Genomic DNA, 16,974 nt, shown 5'->3' with positions numbered 1-16,974 from the left:
TTAATTGAAATGCATTCCAGGTGACTACCTCATGAAGCTGGTTGAGAGAATGCAAAGCTGTCAAGGCAAAGGGTGGCTACTTTGAAGAATCTCAAATATAAAATATATTTTGATTTGTTCAACACATTTTTGGTTACATGATTACATGTGTTATTTCATAGTTTTGATGTTTTCACTATTATTCTACAATGTAGAAAATTCTAAAAATAAAAACCCTGGAATGTGTAGATTTGTCCAAAATTTCGACTGGTACTGTATATTTTTTGTTGTAAAAAGCAAGATATTGCTCTACCAAAGTTTAAATACCTGTAGTGGATAGATCACATCCTTGGAATTGTATCAAGGTCATGATGTACAGAGCTGAACTGAAATACACCAAATGTATCAGTTACCCAGATACAGTACACCTATAATTGACTGACAGGAAAGTCAATATTGGGATTCGTGTCTTTCTGTCATGACCGTTTGTGACATTTAACAATGATGGAGTGGCACAGTATTTCGCTAAATGCAGTGTATGGTCAAGTAGCATCTCATATAATCCATACATTAATTATGAATCGTCGTCTCCTGTAAATCGTCTGACATACATACCTTTAAAACATGAAGCTCTGGAGCAAGGGGTTCTCTCTATACCTTATTCAAATGAATGTTCTGTAAAAACCACTTACAGAAATGACAAAAGGATAATTATACAGATTACCGATCACAAAAAATGTGCACAATCTTCATTTCACATCTGTATTACAGTACTGTATAAAAAATGTATAAAAACTCATAAGATGAAACATCGTGTGGCCTTGTATTTCAGCTTCACTGACAGGTCAGGTTTTATTTTCTATGATTGGGAATAAAGATGAACTGTTCTTCAATTTACACTAATCTGCCAAACCATTAACATTTTGTAGGTCTTTGTAAAATGATGCATTCCACCATTGACTACAACACTTGAACACCTTTTTCAGTTCACGTAACACCTTTAATTAAAGTTATACATTTGGATACAGAAAAGTCTACATTCTCATTGGATTACAGTGAATTCCACTTATAATGCACTTAATAGATAACTATGTGCTTTGAGTTGGACAGACAAACCATCACAAAAACCCTGTTACTAAGGCAAACAGGTGACATTTTCAGAACCAAACATTTTTCAACGAGGGCCATGTTGTGCTTCCAAATAAAATTCAGTTTGTCTCAGCATTGCCAACATTCTAAAATCAGTAAAAGCCATATCAGTTTTGCATACAATACTGAAAGCCTCACAAATAGGCTACTCTTCATAAAACAAAAATGCTACCATCTGCACTGTACTAAGGTAAGAAATACACTAGGGAAAATAATCACATATCACTGCTTGTGTGCTGTGCTGTTCTTTCCATCTATGCCTTTACTTTGACCCTTACGTGAAGTTCAGTGCCTTGCGCCCAGCTCTTTGGAGTTCACAGTTCTGGCAGGACTGGATAAATGAAAGCAGTACGCTTGTCTAGGTAAATTCATTACCATAGTGCTCACACCGATGCTGTCCTTTTATGTAGGAGCTTGGAGAAAGAACAAGGCACCAAAATATATCCGACCACTTGACCAGTTTCCCCGACAACTAAACACTGCAAGAGATGGACCAGACAAAAGCACTTCATTCTGATCTACAGTATATTGATTATACACAGTATAAGAGACTTCAGAATATTCAGGAAGCCTACCTAATAACAAGTCCCGTGTGGCTCTACCAACTGAGCCGTGTGGCTCAGTTGGTAGAGCATGGCGCTTGCAACGACCGGGTTGTGGGTTCATTCCCCACGGGGGGACCAGGATGAATATGTATGAACTTTCCAATTTGTAAGTCGCTCTGGATAAGAGCGTCTGCTAAATGACTTAAATGTAAATGTAATACCTACCAAAGGAGCAGTAAACACAGATGTTCTCACACACTTACACAAAGGGGTTGAAAAAAATGATTACGGTGCCATAAGAGACATATTAGCTTGTCAGTTTGGAATACACGTTTCATTATGATGACTGTGTGTAAACGTCTCCAGTCAATTGAACAGCCTAATGAGCACATCACCATACACAGCAAAAACAGATGTTCTGAAATAAACATAAAACATTAGGAGAGCTACTGAAAGGTCTTCTTCAGTCAATCACTAGTTCTCAAATGGTCCTAAGCAGTCAAATATGTCATCCTATATGTTGTAAAAAAATATATATATATATTTTTTAAATATATTATTTGAATGAATATACTCAATTAAATAATCAAAACATGCTTCCTTGATGCATGGCACAAATTAAAAAACTGTATCCTGCAAATCAGTTAATAGGTTTTTGACTGTGGGTAGTGTTTTAAGTGTTGTTTAAAATACCCTAAAAGCGAGTTTGTCCAGGAAAGCTAACACTTATTTTCCATTAAAACTGCTCATTACGATGCAGCACATGGACCTCCACTATAGGATGGAAAATGAAGTAATACACTGTACATTATAGCAAAACCATATTCCTATTTCCACTTATTCCCTCAAACACACACACCCACCCACATTACATCAAGATTACCACTAATATTACAATAGTTTATGTAATGTGCCATGTTTGTATTAATTTGACAGCTCAACAGTAAGAACACATTGAATCAAATTGTCAGTCACTTTGGGCCGAAGGATTACCGTTGCGTGGTGGTTTGTGGAAGTATGATCGGCGTACACGCAATTCCTGCAAAAGACTCAGGAAAGTGCAAATCCCTCTCCCACTCATCAGCCTCTGTGTTGTACACTTGCACAATGCTTGTGACATTATTTAGATGCCAATTGTACCCTCCAACAATATAGATCTTTTTATCCAACAAGCAGCAGCCTGCCTCAGATTGCCCTGTTCGCATGGGGCTAACAGTGGTCCACTGGTCATTCTCTGGAATATAATACTCAACTGCCAGGACGTCAAAGCAGCGATCCACGTGGTCCATGCGACCGCCCAGGCAGTAAACACGGTCTTTGGCACTGATCATAGCATGAAGCACTCTGGGCTCGTTCATAGGCGATTTGAAATCCCATTGGTCAGACGTGGGATCGTAACAGTGCAGGGTTTTTTTATCATCCACTGAGACACCGTAACCCCCTGAGATGTAGAGCTTGTCGCCACAGGGAGTTCCTGCATGGCCCCAGATTCTGCGTTTCAGTGGTTCCACGTAGGTCCACTCGTTTTTCTTAGGACAGTAGCACTCTACGGACGACAGACTTCCAGATCGGTTGCGCCCCCCAGTGGCGTAGAGTTGTCCTTGAAGAGCGTTGAGGTGGAACTGAATACGCCCCTCCTGCATTGGCTGGATACGCAGCCATTTGCTCAGGTGTGGGTCGTACCGGAAGCTGATGTCCACTGCCCCTTCACCGCTGCGGTATTGCAGGTGCTGCCCGCCGACTACGTACACAAAGTTGTCCAGCACTGATACACAGGCGTGGCTGGATCCTGTCTCCATCTCCGTTAGTTCCTTGAACTGACGCGCTGCAATGTCTGGGAGATAGAACACCTTACTGCTCACAGTGCGATCGTTGTCAGTGTAGGGTGTCCCGCCAAAGGTAATTAGCGAAACCACGTCGGAGCGGATCACGGTCCGCGGGGACTGCATCTTGTGCTGACGGAATGGGAGGATCTGGTAGTTGAAGGCCTCCAGGAGGTACTGCCTGCACAGCACGTCCTCCACCATGATGTCCACCGTCTGCACACTGTCCACCAGCTCCGAGGAGGGCATGAGGGGGAATCGCACGTGGCAGAGGACCTCGTTTACACCAGCTCGGCGGGCCTCGTCGTGCTGCAGCCAGCGGATGGCAGCGTGGAACAGGTCAATCTCGCTGCAGTTCTTCAGCTTGTTGCTCTGCAGGAAGAAGACCAGGCGCTCCATGGGGATGTGCAGGAAGTCTTCCTCCTCGGCAATCTGCAGGAAGTGGCGGAAGGTGAAGGTGTCCACAGACTCCTTGAGGGAGGTCAGGTTGAAGGTGGTGGCCATCTGGCCGATGTTCAGGCAGGTCTCTACGCTCATAGCCGACTTGAGGAATTCTTCGCAGAGGTCAACGACTGGGACCATCTGTAGAAAGACTGCTGCTCCCAGTACGTCTTGAATGCAGTCCAGGTCAAGTGTGACCTCTGCGCTGTAGGCAAAGTCAATTATGTGTTTCAGGCCGCGGGCAGACAAGCCCTTCAGCTCAATGGTGTCCTGGTTTGACTCCCTCATGCCTCCAGTGAACATGGCTCTGCGAGGCAAGTGAGAAAGTCATTTAAATAACTGTCATTATGTTAAACTTGTTTTATTGATTTCCTCCCATTCTGAACAACATATTCATCCTAGGTAAATTAGACAATGAACAACAACAACCTCTCTACTTGCCATGCAACATCAGGATGAGAACATCAAATTATAAATTTAAACATATGATTCGATCTTAGTAGCAAATTTTTTAATTATGTGTTTTTTTTTTTATACATTGGATAAAATTAGAGACTCACAGCTAGAAAATGGTACATCATACACTATAGTTGATGAACAATGGGAAAGTAATTCTGCTTTGGAAGTTGATAAACTTGTAACCTCACTTTTGAGAAAATGTTTTGGTACCTACTGGAGAGCTCTTCTTTGTCTACACCCATTCAGCGTCGTTCACACACTATCCACCCATCCCTTTAAGGATTCACATGTGAGGCTATGTACTAAACAACCAAAGATTTCAAGACTATAGGCTGGTTTATACTACGAGCGGGTTCGTAAATTTTATCTGGAGCACCAGTGTTATCTGGGCGTTCGTAAACGCATCCGTTCGTAAATTCAGAGCGTTTCGCTCTCGGAGCGTTCAGAGTGCACACTGGACGCTCTGGCTGAGTAGGGTTGATCCGAGCGTTCTGACCTAACAACAAAGAGTCAAGCACCCAAGCTAACTGGCTAACGTTGGCTAGCTACTTCCAGACACAATTGAGAGAACAGCTCACTGACCATTTTACTCGCCCTAGCAGAGCTGGTTTGGCTGTTTTTATGTTTTCCAGAGCGTTGGTGACTGCAACTCTGCTGCTGGCAACAATTTAATTACGCTTTTTTTTGCTAACATTTACTGACACCGGCCATATTCAACGGGTGTTGAGCGTTCGTAAATTTGTCAGTTATTATGCTCTGTGGCACACTCGGACGAGAGTGCTCTGAAATTGGAGTAGATGTAGCTGGTAAATTCACTCTGTCTATTGACAGTTGTCACAGTGACATCATGAACATTCTTTTGAAATGGTTACTTGCATAGTGGTGTCTTTTGTTTAAACATGTAGCTAACTAAACATTGAACCATAATCCCAACTCATAACGTTACTACCCTGCATGAATCTGCAGGTAGCTGACCAACCAGGCTCAATGTTAGCTAGCTAACATTAGGCTTTAACTAGCAGTGCAAATGGCTCTGAGATATGAATAATATTACTACACAGATCATAGATGTGATGCTAGCTAGCTAGCCAGCCAGCTAATGTTAGCTAGCTAACAGTACACCTTAATTTGAGATTAAAACAACTTTGACAAAATTAGAAACATGTAATATCTGAAAATGTAGCTAGCTAGACTATCTTACCCATATACATGGATGGACGCTTCTCCCTCTCTGTCACAGATGCCATAGTTGCCCTTAGTTTGACGATGCAATCCGGAGTCAGCCTTCTGTGTGTTCTCTTTTCAATTCCGTCTGCATATTTGCAATCAAATGCCATAATTTTTTCCATCTCCTTAGCTATCATACTCTTAATTCCACTGATTTCAAAACTCGGTCCTCCAGAAAGTGGAGAGCAACACTTATGCAGCTCTACTACGTGATATCTTAAAAAAAAAGCTGTGCTAGAAAGGATTACCTACACATACTGACCAGCTCATGTAATAGACAGAAGCCTGCTACATGGCAGACCAATCAGAACATTCTCTCGGCATGTCCAGCCCACTCATCATCTCAACCAATCATGGCTAGCGATTAGGTTGATGTCTTTTTCCGTGGCTAAACCAACTAGGCTCCTAACTTAACAATTGTATTCGTATTTACAGATGGCATACAAGTTTGCTATTAAGGCACATGAAATTTCACATGTTCAAGAAGGCATTTCTGCCAAAAAACACAATTAGAATTTTTTTAAATTAAGTTTACGTTCAAATGGCGCTCTTGTGACATAGTGACACGCGACATACGCCTAGTTTCCTGAAACAAGTTACATATTCACATTATACACCTGTAATGTTATTATATCCCTACCTATCAGTTCCACATACTTCAACAATTACTCCATTTTCTCTCTACCATACCTCACCTGACTAAGCTTAGATGTATCAATTATTTCACAACAAAGACAAATTTACCAACACAGTCTCTCAACACTCTTCCCTTCACCTCTACATCTGTATGATGATTTGATTTGTATATTTGTCTTTACCTGGGTCTCTCTTTCCAGGTCAGTGTATCTCTATAGTCAAAAAATACATCCAGTGTCCAGTTGTCTCAAATCAGTGCAGAGGAAAGGAGATGAAGAGCAGAAGCCATGTCGGAGAGACAGCGTCAGTCTCACCTGAAGTAGTCACTGCTGGAGGCCAGCACTGCCTTGTGAACCTGGAAGCGCTCCTCATTGATGGCCAGCACCACATCCAGGAGCTGCCCCTGGGCTCGCAGGACCGACAAGCCCTGTAGGAGAGTGGCGCTATGGCTTGGGGCTGAGAACGTGCAACGCAGGGTGCTATTCTTGTTAGCCATACTGCAAGAGAAAAGGCCCATCACTGTCAGTGTATCAGAATAGAGTATTTTAGAAAAAATGTAAGTTAGACTCAGCGAAATTACATTGCCACAAGCAGCACCGCCGATATTGAGATGAGCAAGATGCAAAACTTTGCTCTCACACAGTCACACAAACAATCTGCGTATGTACACCGGTTCACTTCACGCTGTTCACAGCATGGTAGCCAGGGCACCAAAACAATGGAGAAGTTGAGCCTCGCGCTTCAACGCTCTTAGTTGTTGCAGAAATTGATCCACTATGCTGTTTACTTTTTGCATCTACGCCATATCGCTGAGTCTACCTTTAAGCTTCTAGGATGCTTGTCAGAGTTTACTGATGTTGTTGTAGCATCAGTGACAGTGCTGAGCTCTTGCTCTCCTGCACTTTGTCCATCTGTTTTCCCCAGCAGCTGCATCATTACCCTCTTCCCAACTCTTTTCTCTTGAATTATTCAGCTGCTTCATGGGGGAAAAAAGCTTTTATTTTCTATTCAGAGCGCACAACCTGTGTTAATGATGATATCCCTTAAACACTGAAGAACATCTTTAAATGTTCACCACTGTCAGGACACTTTAATGTCACTAGATTTTGAGTGAGGATATGACCTTCTCCATGGATCAAAGCCACCACTGAAAAATTGCTTAAATATATTTGTAAGATGTTGCCAATGTATTTTTAAGATGTAGCTATAGGCTACATTATCATCAAAATGGAGCGGATTAAATGTAATAAGCCTAGCCATAAAAATGCTTATTTGATGCTGACAAGATAGGGACTAGTATGTAGCACATTAATAGATGCTAGCTACCTTTAGCGTCTATTCATGGAGGTATCTTTTGGCTGAGGGAGTTTTAAGAGCCACGATGCGCGTTCTGAACGTTAACATGCATCGCTTGCGCTACGGTTTTGGAAACATAAGTAGTCTTTCATATCAGTGAGAATTATTATTTTTTAAACAAAAGGTTACATTTCTACACACCTTTATAGGGTTAGTGTTCCCACACGGCCATATCTCCATGTTACAGCGCTTGTTATACGGAAGACAGAGGTGACTACCTGTGCTAATTAGCTATCTAGCGTGCTGGAACACCTGTGTGTAACATGCTGAAAACACCGCTCACGTCACGTGCGCGAGCGTTGCAAAATAAATGTACACATACATGTTATTCAATCATTGCACCCACACTGATCGCAAGCATCTGCATAGCCAGGCGCTAAAATGGAACTCGTTGCAAGTCCCGCCTCTCCCATATCATTGTTTTTAGGAGCATATACCCTCGTGGGTGATTGAAAGATGAACTGAAGTCCACACTCCAGTCAGTTGTGGTAATGCACTTTAAAGTTGGTTGCAAACCGGCATTTAAAGTCCAAATAAGAAGCCTGAAGGAGGAGAGATTACTAGAAACAAACTCGTTTTACCCTTTTATCTATGGATTAATTGTCAGAGTAGAGGACCTTGAGCATTTCAGGTAAAATAACAACCCAATGTTTATATCCCAGGACAAATTAGTTAGCAACAGCAAACTAGCTAGCTAAATTGCCATAAATGTTTAATGCTTTTCGACCTGTACCCAAATTAATATAGTTGGTTCGGAGTTTGTTTTGACATTTCAACCTGCGTGTCCTGATTGTGTGTGGTGTGGATGGACAAAATCAACATGCGCGTGCGTGATGGCGGTCTGGTCAGCATGTGAGCATAACTGGGGAGGAAGTGTAGCAGAAGTGTAGTTCGTCAGCTGGAGGCACACAGCAGTATGGATCTGACCTGCTACAGTAAGTGTGTATTTTTTTATTTGAAAGATCTTTCATATCAGCTAGAAATAATACCTTTACAAAAAATATTGCCGTTTTGTAACTGCAGTAGAAGTGCATTCGACTGTTACACTGCAAAATTACTGCTTCCAAAAAACGGTGTTATTTTGGAATGAAGTATTTGCAGAATACTGGTGTTATACTGTACTCAGACAGAACTCCATTTTCATAAGAGTAAGTTTCTAAAACCGTCTCGCAAGCGCTGAATCTTGACGTTTCTAAACGTTATAACAAAGCGTCGGGATTGTAGTTCACATGGTCCCACTGGTAACGTTAAAGGGTGCTGAGAACCCTTGAGACAGTTAATGTTTTGGTTCTCGAAAGTAAGGTACTATGCAACGTGTTGCACCTGCTAGAAGAAACTTTAACGATGAATGTACATTTTACGACAGAATGCCAAACATATTCCTAACATTCCTTCTTACTCGATACCTTGTCATTGGCAACATTTACAGCCTTCAATTGTAGACTACAATGGATACAATGTACAGTGAATTAATCAATCTGCAACGATATGAAAATTAATGCAAAAAAATGACCAGTGTCCTCAGAATGTCCTGATGAGCCAACCGAATGTCCTCTCACCCAATGTTTCATATTTATCTAATTAATTCCGTATCCCTGCTGCCCTTTGGTCAACAGTTTTTCCATATTGATTTCCCACTACATTGTCATCCTCACCTGTTCTGTGGACGATTCGAGGCGAAATCCCCACCATCCGATTCCGCCATCTTCTAGCACCGTGCTGTACGCAAAGGGAATTATTCGTAAATGTAGCAGTGGGTCAAAGGCATTACTGCCCCGTTCATGACAAAATAAACGCATCAATCAATCCTATCGATAACTAACTATTGAACAACATATGGTGCCTTCCCCCGTGCTGAAAGATGTTGACCTCTGCACCAGATGGAAATGTCCTGTCGTGCGCTGTTGTTCGACTTCAGTTTGTCGGGTTTGTGCTGAGCCCATGCGCTGCTGCTGTTCACCGCTAGGATGCGCTGAGATTACAATACCGTTCTTTTCAATCACTTTGGGCCATTTTTCACATAAGTGGTGGATTTTGTAAACTCTAAGTACAGAACTCTAAACTGATAACACTTGTAATATCCACTATATTATGTTCAGAACCTTTGATTGTGCATTCATTGAGGTTTCACACATTTTTCACTGCTGAGTCAATCATGCAAAATCAGTTTTCTGTGAAATACCATGACAACATTTTGTTTTGTCACCAATACATCAGATAATGATAGACTCACAATTTAGTAATTTTAACTACCATTTAATCCAATATAAAACATACAAGATACACATTTCAAAACTGTTGTTTTTGGAGTGCTGAATAGAATAAATAGTAGATAGTAAATATATTTTTCCATACAGTTTTTGACTATAACTTGACATGCACAATGTTGTATAATTTGTATCCAATGGCAGGTTGTGAGCATGTTGAGAAAAATGTCAGTCTTACAGTTTAATTATCCTTATACAGTACATACGTAGGACAAATCATCAGACATTGGAGTATTGTAAAGCAGTTGGCAACTAAAAACGTAGCATGTGTTGAATGCCATTTCAGCCCCATGCAACATTGTACAAGATCACTTTTTTTTACGTGACTTGTCAACTGATACTGTAGCGCCGTCTCTCTGCTTACAGTGTATCAATGAAATTCAGGTAAGTGGGATAGGTATTTCAGCAGTGCATTGTACAATACAATTACAAAATGGTTGCACATTTCTGACCTTTATTTCACTAATTCGTCTTTTGACCAAACAGATCAGCGCTGAAAAGAATCTTATGTGAATAGAGCTGATTGGTCAAATGACCAATTAGTTTGAAAAAAATCTGAATTTGGCTGCCTGTGTGAACACAGCCTTAGTGACTCTTGAAGAGCACTGTATTATTTACAGCCAAGTTTGGTTTACCTTCCAACATAAATTAATGTCAAATTGATACATTTATGAGGTAAAAATATAGAAATGTACAGTGTTCAGCAGTTAACAAATTATATACGTTAACTAGGCACTACATAATTTTGGTTCAGTAGTTATCAGTTTTACGCAGTTTGATTAAATTATAGTTAATCTTATTGTTAACAAATGACAAGAAAATCATACCAAATGTAAAGTGAATATTGCATTTTGAAAAGCAGACACTTAGTGTATATGTATACACGTTAGTAGGGATTTGGTGCAGTGGACAAGTGAACAAGTCAACAAGTGAACAAATTATTTAGTGTTTTTGTTTGTTGTACTCAATTGAAAATGTGCTTAGAGTTTTGAAACGAGCCATTTTGATGATCTGTTTAGATTTTCGTGCTTAGAGTTGTGAAATGTACCACATACTTGTGAAAATTGCACCAACCCACTGGGCACAGACGTCATTTCAACGTCTACTCCACGTTGTTTCAACGTAAATTTATTGAAATGATATGGAAACAAATTGAATCAACTAGTTTGTGCCCAGTGGGAAATGTTTTTATTTTTATTTTATTTTTTTATAATATCAGCCTATTGCAGCTTAAGCCTACTATCACTAAAGACAATAGTGATACATCAATAGGCTCTCCTGATGTTTAACAGGTAGAAATGTAGTATGAAACCCAATTATGATTTTCATGAAGTGAATGCACCACCCATGGGCACCAGTTGTAGGCCAAGTTGTTGAGGTAAAACAGTAGGCATCATATCATTTCTTGTTGTTTCGATGTAGCCTAGGCCTCACTCCCACTTCTCAATCACCTCTCCTTCACCTTCCTTTCCCACCTTGACCAAAGATGAGTGGCTCTAAAACTATATTTCTGCAGGCCCTACGTTAAAAAAACAAAATACTTACAGAGACAAAACCATAGGGAAGATTATTTAATGTGTTTCAACATTAATGATAATACATTTGTTCAAATACTTTGTTCTCACCAGTTGCTTAAGTCAGATGGTTTTTGGGTTCCCCAACTCCATGCTGGCTCATTTTGTGATTGATGGTAGACACCGGACAGGCTCAGAAGGCCCACTCCTCAAACAGATTGTCTTTCTATATCTATGAATGAGATGGATCATTGTGATGCAATCATTAAGAAATCAGGCCTTGACAGAATATACATTTTGACAAGTGTATAGGCCTGTCCTCTGTGTTCAAACTCTGGTACTTTAGAATAAATAAAAAAAATTAGGTGTCATATGAACAGTCATTGCAAATATTCTGTGAAATTGTTTAGTCTTTGTATTCATGTATTCTGACACTGTCTAAAATATCTACACGATACATGATGGTTGTTACGCAGAGTGGAACCCAGGGGAACCCAAGAGCAGACTCAGATGAGGAGACTGGGATGAAGTAACCAAGGTATTTATTGAAACACGGGGGAGATGGAGTGCAGGTCAGGGGAAGCTCGGGCGGGTTGCTGGAAACCAGGTGCGAAGGCTGAAGCGAGAGGGTTTGAAACAGGGTAAGCATGTCCGGAGGGGAATCCAAGGGAGTAGTAGAGTGGGGAATCCAGGACAGAGTAGCAGGATGATGAGACGTGGGACTGGAGACAGGGACCAGAGTCAGAGCGGGCGGAACTGTAGCGGAGAGGAAAACAGCGTCAGGCGAGGAAAACAGGCACAACAGGATCGGAATAGTAACAAATGGCTAGAAGCGTAGACTGACTGAGCAGAGATTACGATCTGGCAGTGTGGAAGTGGCAGGGCTGAGTATTTGTAGAGGTCTTGATTATGGAACAGGTTACAGCTGGTGGGGATCTGCTCTGACTCCAGCACACCTGTCTCCGCCCACACAATCACACACACACACACACACACACACACACACACACACACACACACACACACACACACACACACACACACACACACAGAGAGGGATGGGGAGAGAGTACTGGGGGAGTGGCGGCAGGTCAAGGAGACACAGGATGAGCAGTAGAGGGAGTTGCAGGAGCAGATGTGACAATGGTTACATTCTTCTGACATGGCTCTTTTCTTTGTCACATTTATATTCTAGTATGATACGGCAGTGCCTCTTCTCCCTCAGGAGGCTGAAACGATTTGGCAGGGACCCTAAGATCCTTAGGAACTTTTACAGCTGCATCATCAAGAGCATCCTGACTGGTTGTATCACTGTCTGGTATGGCAACTGCACTGCCTTCAACCGAAAAGCCCTACAGAAGGTGGTGGGGATGGGCTCACAGGGGGTGGGCTCACAGCCATCCAGCACGTACATGCTAGGGGGTGTCTGAGAATGACCAGAAAAATTGCCAAAGACTCCAGCCCACTGAGACATGGACTGTTCTCCATGGTCCTGTCCGGCAGGCTGTACCAGTGCATCAAAGCTCAGACCAACAGACTCCCAAACGGCTTCTATTCCCTGGTCATAACACTAAATGATTATTGATTAGACTTATTACTACCACTACACTGCTGTTCATTGACTATTGATTGCCATGACCATTAGTATCTATCTATTTATCCTGCTACTGGTCACTATTACATTTACATTTACATTTAAGTCATTTAGCAGACGCTCTTATCCAGAGCGACTTACAAATTGGTGCATTCACCTTATGATATCCAGTGGAACAACCACTTTACAATAGTGCATCTAACTCTTTTAAGGGGGGGGGGTTAGAAGGTTTACTTTATCCTATCCTAGGTATTCCTTAAAGAGGTGGGGTTTCAGGTGTCTCCGGAAGGTGGTGATTGACTCCGCTGACCTGGCGTCGTGAGGGAGTTTGTTCCACCATTGGGGTGCCAGAGCAGCGAACAGTTTTGACTGGGCTGAGCGGGAACTGTACTTCCTCAGAGGTAGGGAGGCGAGCAGGCCAGAGGTGGATGAACGCAGTGCCCTTGTTTGGGTGTAGGGCCTGATCAGAGCCTGAAGGTACGGAGGTGCCGTTCCCCTCACAGCTCCGTAGGCAAGCACCATGGTCTTGTAGCGGATGCGAGCTTCAACTGGAAGCCAGTGGAGAGAGCGGAGGAGCGGGGTGACGTGAGAGAACTTAGGAAAGTTGAACACCAGACGGGCTGCGGCGTTCTGGATGAGTTGTAGGGGTTTAATGGCACAGGCAGGGAGCCCAGCCAACAGCGAGTTGCAGTAATCCAGACGGGAGATGACAAGTGCCTGGATTAGGACCTGCGCCGCTTCCTGCGTGAGGCAGGGTCGTACTCTGCGAATGTTGTAGAGCATGAACCTACAGGAACGGGTCACCGCCTTGATGTTAGTTGAGAACGACAGGGTGTTGTCCAGGATCACGCCAAGGTTCTTAGCACTCTGGGAGGAGGACACAATGGAGTTGTCAACCGTGATGGCGAGATCATGGAACGGGCAGTCCTTCCCCGGGAGGAAGAGCAGCTCCGTCTTGCCGAGGTTCAGCTTGAGGTGGTGATCCGTCATCCACACTGATATGTCTGCCAGACATGCAGAGATGCGATTCACCACCTGGTTATCAGAGGGGGGAAAGGAGAAGATTAATTGTGTGTCGTCTGCATAGCAATGATAGGAGAGACCATGTGAGGATATGACAGAGCCAAGTGACTTGGTGTATAGCGAGAATAGGAGAGGGCCTAGAACAGAGCCCTGGGGGACACCAGTGGTGAGAGCACGTGGTGCGGAGACAGATTCTCGCCACGCCACCTGGTAGGAGCGACCTGTCAGGTAGGACGCAATCCAAGCGTGGGCCGCGCCGGAGATGCCCAGCTCGGAGAGGGTGGAGAGGAGGATCTGATGGTTCACAGTATCAAAGGCAGCCGATAGGTCTAGAAGGATGAGAGCAGAGGAGAGAGAGTTAGCTTTAGCAGTGCGGAGCGCCTCCGTGACACAGAGAAGAGCAGTCTCAGTTGAATGACTAGTCTTGAAACCTGACTGATTTGGATCAAGAAGGTCATTCTGAGAGAGATAGCAGGAGAGCTGGCCAAGGACGGCACGTTCAAGAGTTTTGGAGAGAAAAGAAAGAAGGGATACTGGTCTGTAGTTGTTGACATCGGAGGGATCGAGTGTAGGTTTTTTCAGAAGGGGTGCAACTCTCGCTCTCTTGAAGACGGAAGGGACGTAGCCAGCGGTCAAGGATGAGTTGATGAGCGAGGTGAGGTAAGGGAGAAGGTCTCCGGAAATGGTCTGGAGAAGAGAGGAGGGGATAGGGTCAAGCGGGCAGGTTGTTGGGCGGCCGGCCGTCACAAGACGCGAGATTTCATCTGGAGAGAGAGGGGAGAAAGAGGTCAAAGCACAGGGTAGGGCAGTGTGAGCAGAACCAGCGGTGTCGTTTGACTTAGCAAACGAGGATCGGATGTCGTCGACCTTCTTTTCAAAATGGTTGACGAAGTCATCAGCAGAGAGGGAGGAGGGGGGAGGAGGGGGAGGAGGATTCAGGAGGGAGGAGAAGGTGGCAAAGAGCTTCCTAGGGTTAGAGGCAGATGCTTGGAATTTAGAGTGGTAGAAATTGGCTTTAGCAGCAGAGACAGAAGAGGAGAATGTAGAGAGGAGGGAGTGAAAGGATGCCAGGTCCGCAGGGAGGCGAGTTTTCCTCCATTTCCGCTCGGCTGCCCGGAGCCCTGTTCTGTGAGCTCGCAATGAGTCGTCGAGCCACGGAGCAGGAGGGGAGGACCGAGCCGGCCTGGAGGATAGGGGACATAGAGAGTCAAAGGATGCAGAAAGGGAGGAGAGGAGGGTTGAGGAGGCAGAATCAGGAGATAGGTTGGAGAAGGTTTGAGCAGAGGGAAGAGATGATAGGATGGAAGAGGAGAGAGTAGCGGGGGAGAGAGAGCGAAGGTTGGGACGGCGCGATACCATCCGAGTAGGGGCAGTGTGGGAAGTGTATATTACTATTACTCCTGTTTACATGTATACAGTATATTACCATAGTTTTTTTTACCATAAGTATTTATATATTCCTGCTACCAGTCACTTTTCAGCCCTGTTTACATGTATATATTACCATTTAGTATATTACAATAAGTATTTATATATTGGTGTTACCAGTCACCTTTCAGCCCTATACAGTACATGAATACATTACCATTAGGATATTACCATAAGTATTTATATATTCCTGCTACCAGTCACTTTTCAGCCATGTTTATAAGTGTGTATTACCATTAGTATATTATCATAAGTATTTATATTTTCCTGCTACCAGTCACTTTTCAGCCATTTTTACATGTATATATTAGCATTTAGTATTTTACCATAAGTATTTATATATTCCTGTTACCAGTCACTTTTCAGCCCTGTTTACATGTATATATTACCGTAAGTATTTATATATTCCTGCTACCAGTCACTTTTCAGCCCTGTTGACATGTATTTATATATTCCTGCTACCAGTCACTTTTCAGCCCTGTTTACATGTATATCCATCCACCTATAACTCTTACACTGACACTCTTGCACTCACCCACACACTCACACTCACGTAGACACACTCACCCTCACACTTACATAGACACTCATCCACACACTCACGTAGACACACTTACATAGACACTCACCCACACACTCACGTAGACACACTCACCCACACACTCACGTAGACACACTTACATAGACACTCGCCCACACACTCACGTAGACACACTTACATAGACACTCACCCACACACTCACGTAGACACACTCACCCACACACTCACACTTACATAGACACTCATCCACACACTCACGTAGACACACTTACATAGACACTCATCCACACACTCACGTAGACACACTTACATAGACACTCATCCACACACTCACGTAGACACACTTACATAGACACTCACCCACACACTCACGTAGACACACTCACCCACACACTCACACTTACATAGACACTCATCCATACACTCACGTAGACACACTTACATAGACACTCACCCACACACTCACGTAGACACACTCACCCACACACTCACACTTACATAGACACTCATCCACACACTCACGTAGACACACTTACATAGACACTCATCCACACACTCACGTAGACACACTTACATAGACACTCATCCACACACTCACGTAGACACACTTACATAGACACTCATCCACACACTCACGTAGACACTCATCCATACACTCACGTAGACACACTTACATAGACACTCACCCACACACTCACGTAGACACACTCACCCACACACTCACGTAGACACACTTACATAGACACTCACCCACACACTCTCACTTACGTAGACACTCTCACCACCACGCAGGCACCAGCCCACCACTTATGCTGCTGCTATGCTGTTTACTATTGTTATTATTATTAATGCTGTTACCAGTCACTTTCTCCTAATGCCTGCCTACATATTTACATCTACACCTACCCTGTATATGGCTTCCTCTCTTTTTTCTTGTGGTTTTTATATATTTGATTATTACCTATCCTATCCTTTTTTGTATTGAATACTGC

At 43.1% G+C, this 16,974-nt stretch overlaps 1 protein-coding gene and 1 long non-coding RNA gene across 7 annotated transcripts; one reads left to right on the top strand and one right to left on the bottom strand.

Moving 5' to 3' along the window:
- Nucleotides 1-957: 957 nt before the first annotated feature.
- Nucleotides 958-9,561, bottom strand: LOC139539592 (kelch-like protein 26). 6 transcript variants are annotated; one of them, XM_071342670.1, is made up of 3 exons: nucleotides 9,271-9,561; nucleotides 6,574-6,778; nucleotides 958-4,244 (listed from the first exon to the last, which is right to left on the bottom strand). In XM_071342670.1, the coding sequence occupies exons 1-3, from the start codon at nucleotides 9,305-9,307 to the stop codon at nucleotides 2,663-2,665; spliced, it is 1,824 nt and encodes a 607-aa protein (XP_071198771.1). In that variant the 5' UTR covers nucleotides 9,308-9,561; the 3' UTR covers nucleotides 958-2,662. The 6 variants fall into 6 exon arrangements, with proteins under 6 accessions (XP_071198771.1, XP_071198772.1, XP_071198773.1 ...); XM_071342671.1 differs by having other exon boundaries at nucleotides 6,574-6,756; XM_071342672.1 differs by lacking the exon at nucleotides 9,271-9,561 and adding an exon at nucleotides 7,757-8,326 and having other exon boundaries at nucleotides 6,574-6,756.
- Nucleotides 8,367-12,849, top strand: LOC139539593 (uncharacterized). Its single transcript, XR_011667966.1, has 3 exons — nucleotides 8,367-8,550; nucleotides 11,873-11,934; nucleotides 12,592-12,849. It is a non-coding gene; the product is annotated as an uncharacterized lncRNA (long non-coding RNA).
- The last annotated feature ends 4,125 nt before the right edge of the window (nucleotides 12,850-16,974 follow it).

Source organism: Salvelinus alpinus, chromosome 15 (genome assembly GCF_045679555.1).
Source record: "Salvelinus alpinus chromosome 15, SLU_Salpinus.1, whole genome shotgun sequence".
Classification (NCBI taxonomy): Eukaryota; Metazoa; Chordata; class Actinopteri; order Salmoniformes; family Salmonidae; genus Salvelinus; species Salvelinus alpinus.
The sequence above is the reverse complement of the archived record's forward strand: the minus strand, read 5'-3'. Positions and strand labels throughout refer to the sequence as shown.

Coding starts and splice junctions, on each gene's coding strand:
- LOC139539592 (XM_071342670.1), bottom strand. CDS start 9,307: ATGGTGGGGATTTCGCCTCGAATCGTCCACAGAACAG. Junction 6,779..9,270: donor TCGAATCGTCCACAGAACAG/GTGAGGATGACA, acceptor ATACACTGACAG/TGATGGGCCTTTTCTCTTGC. Junction 4,245..6,573: donor TCCAGCAGTGACTACTTCAG/GTGAGACTGACG, acceptor CTTGCCTCGCAG/AGCCATGTTCACTGGAGGCA.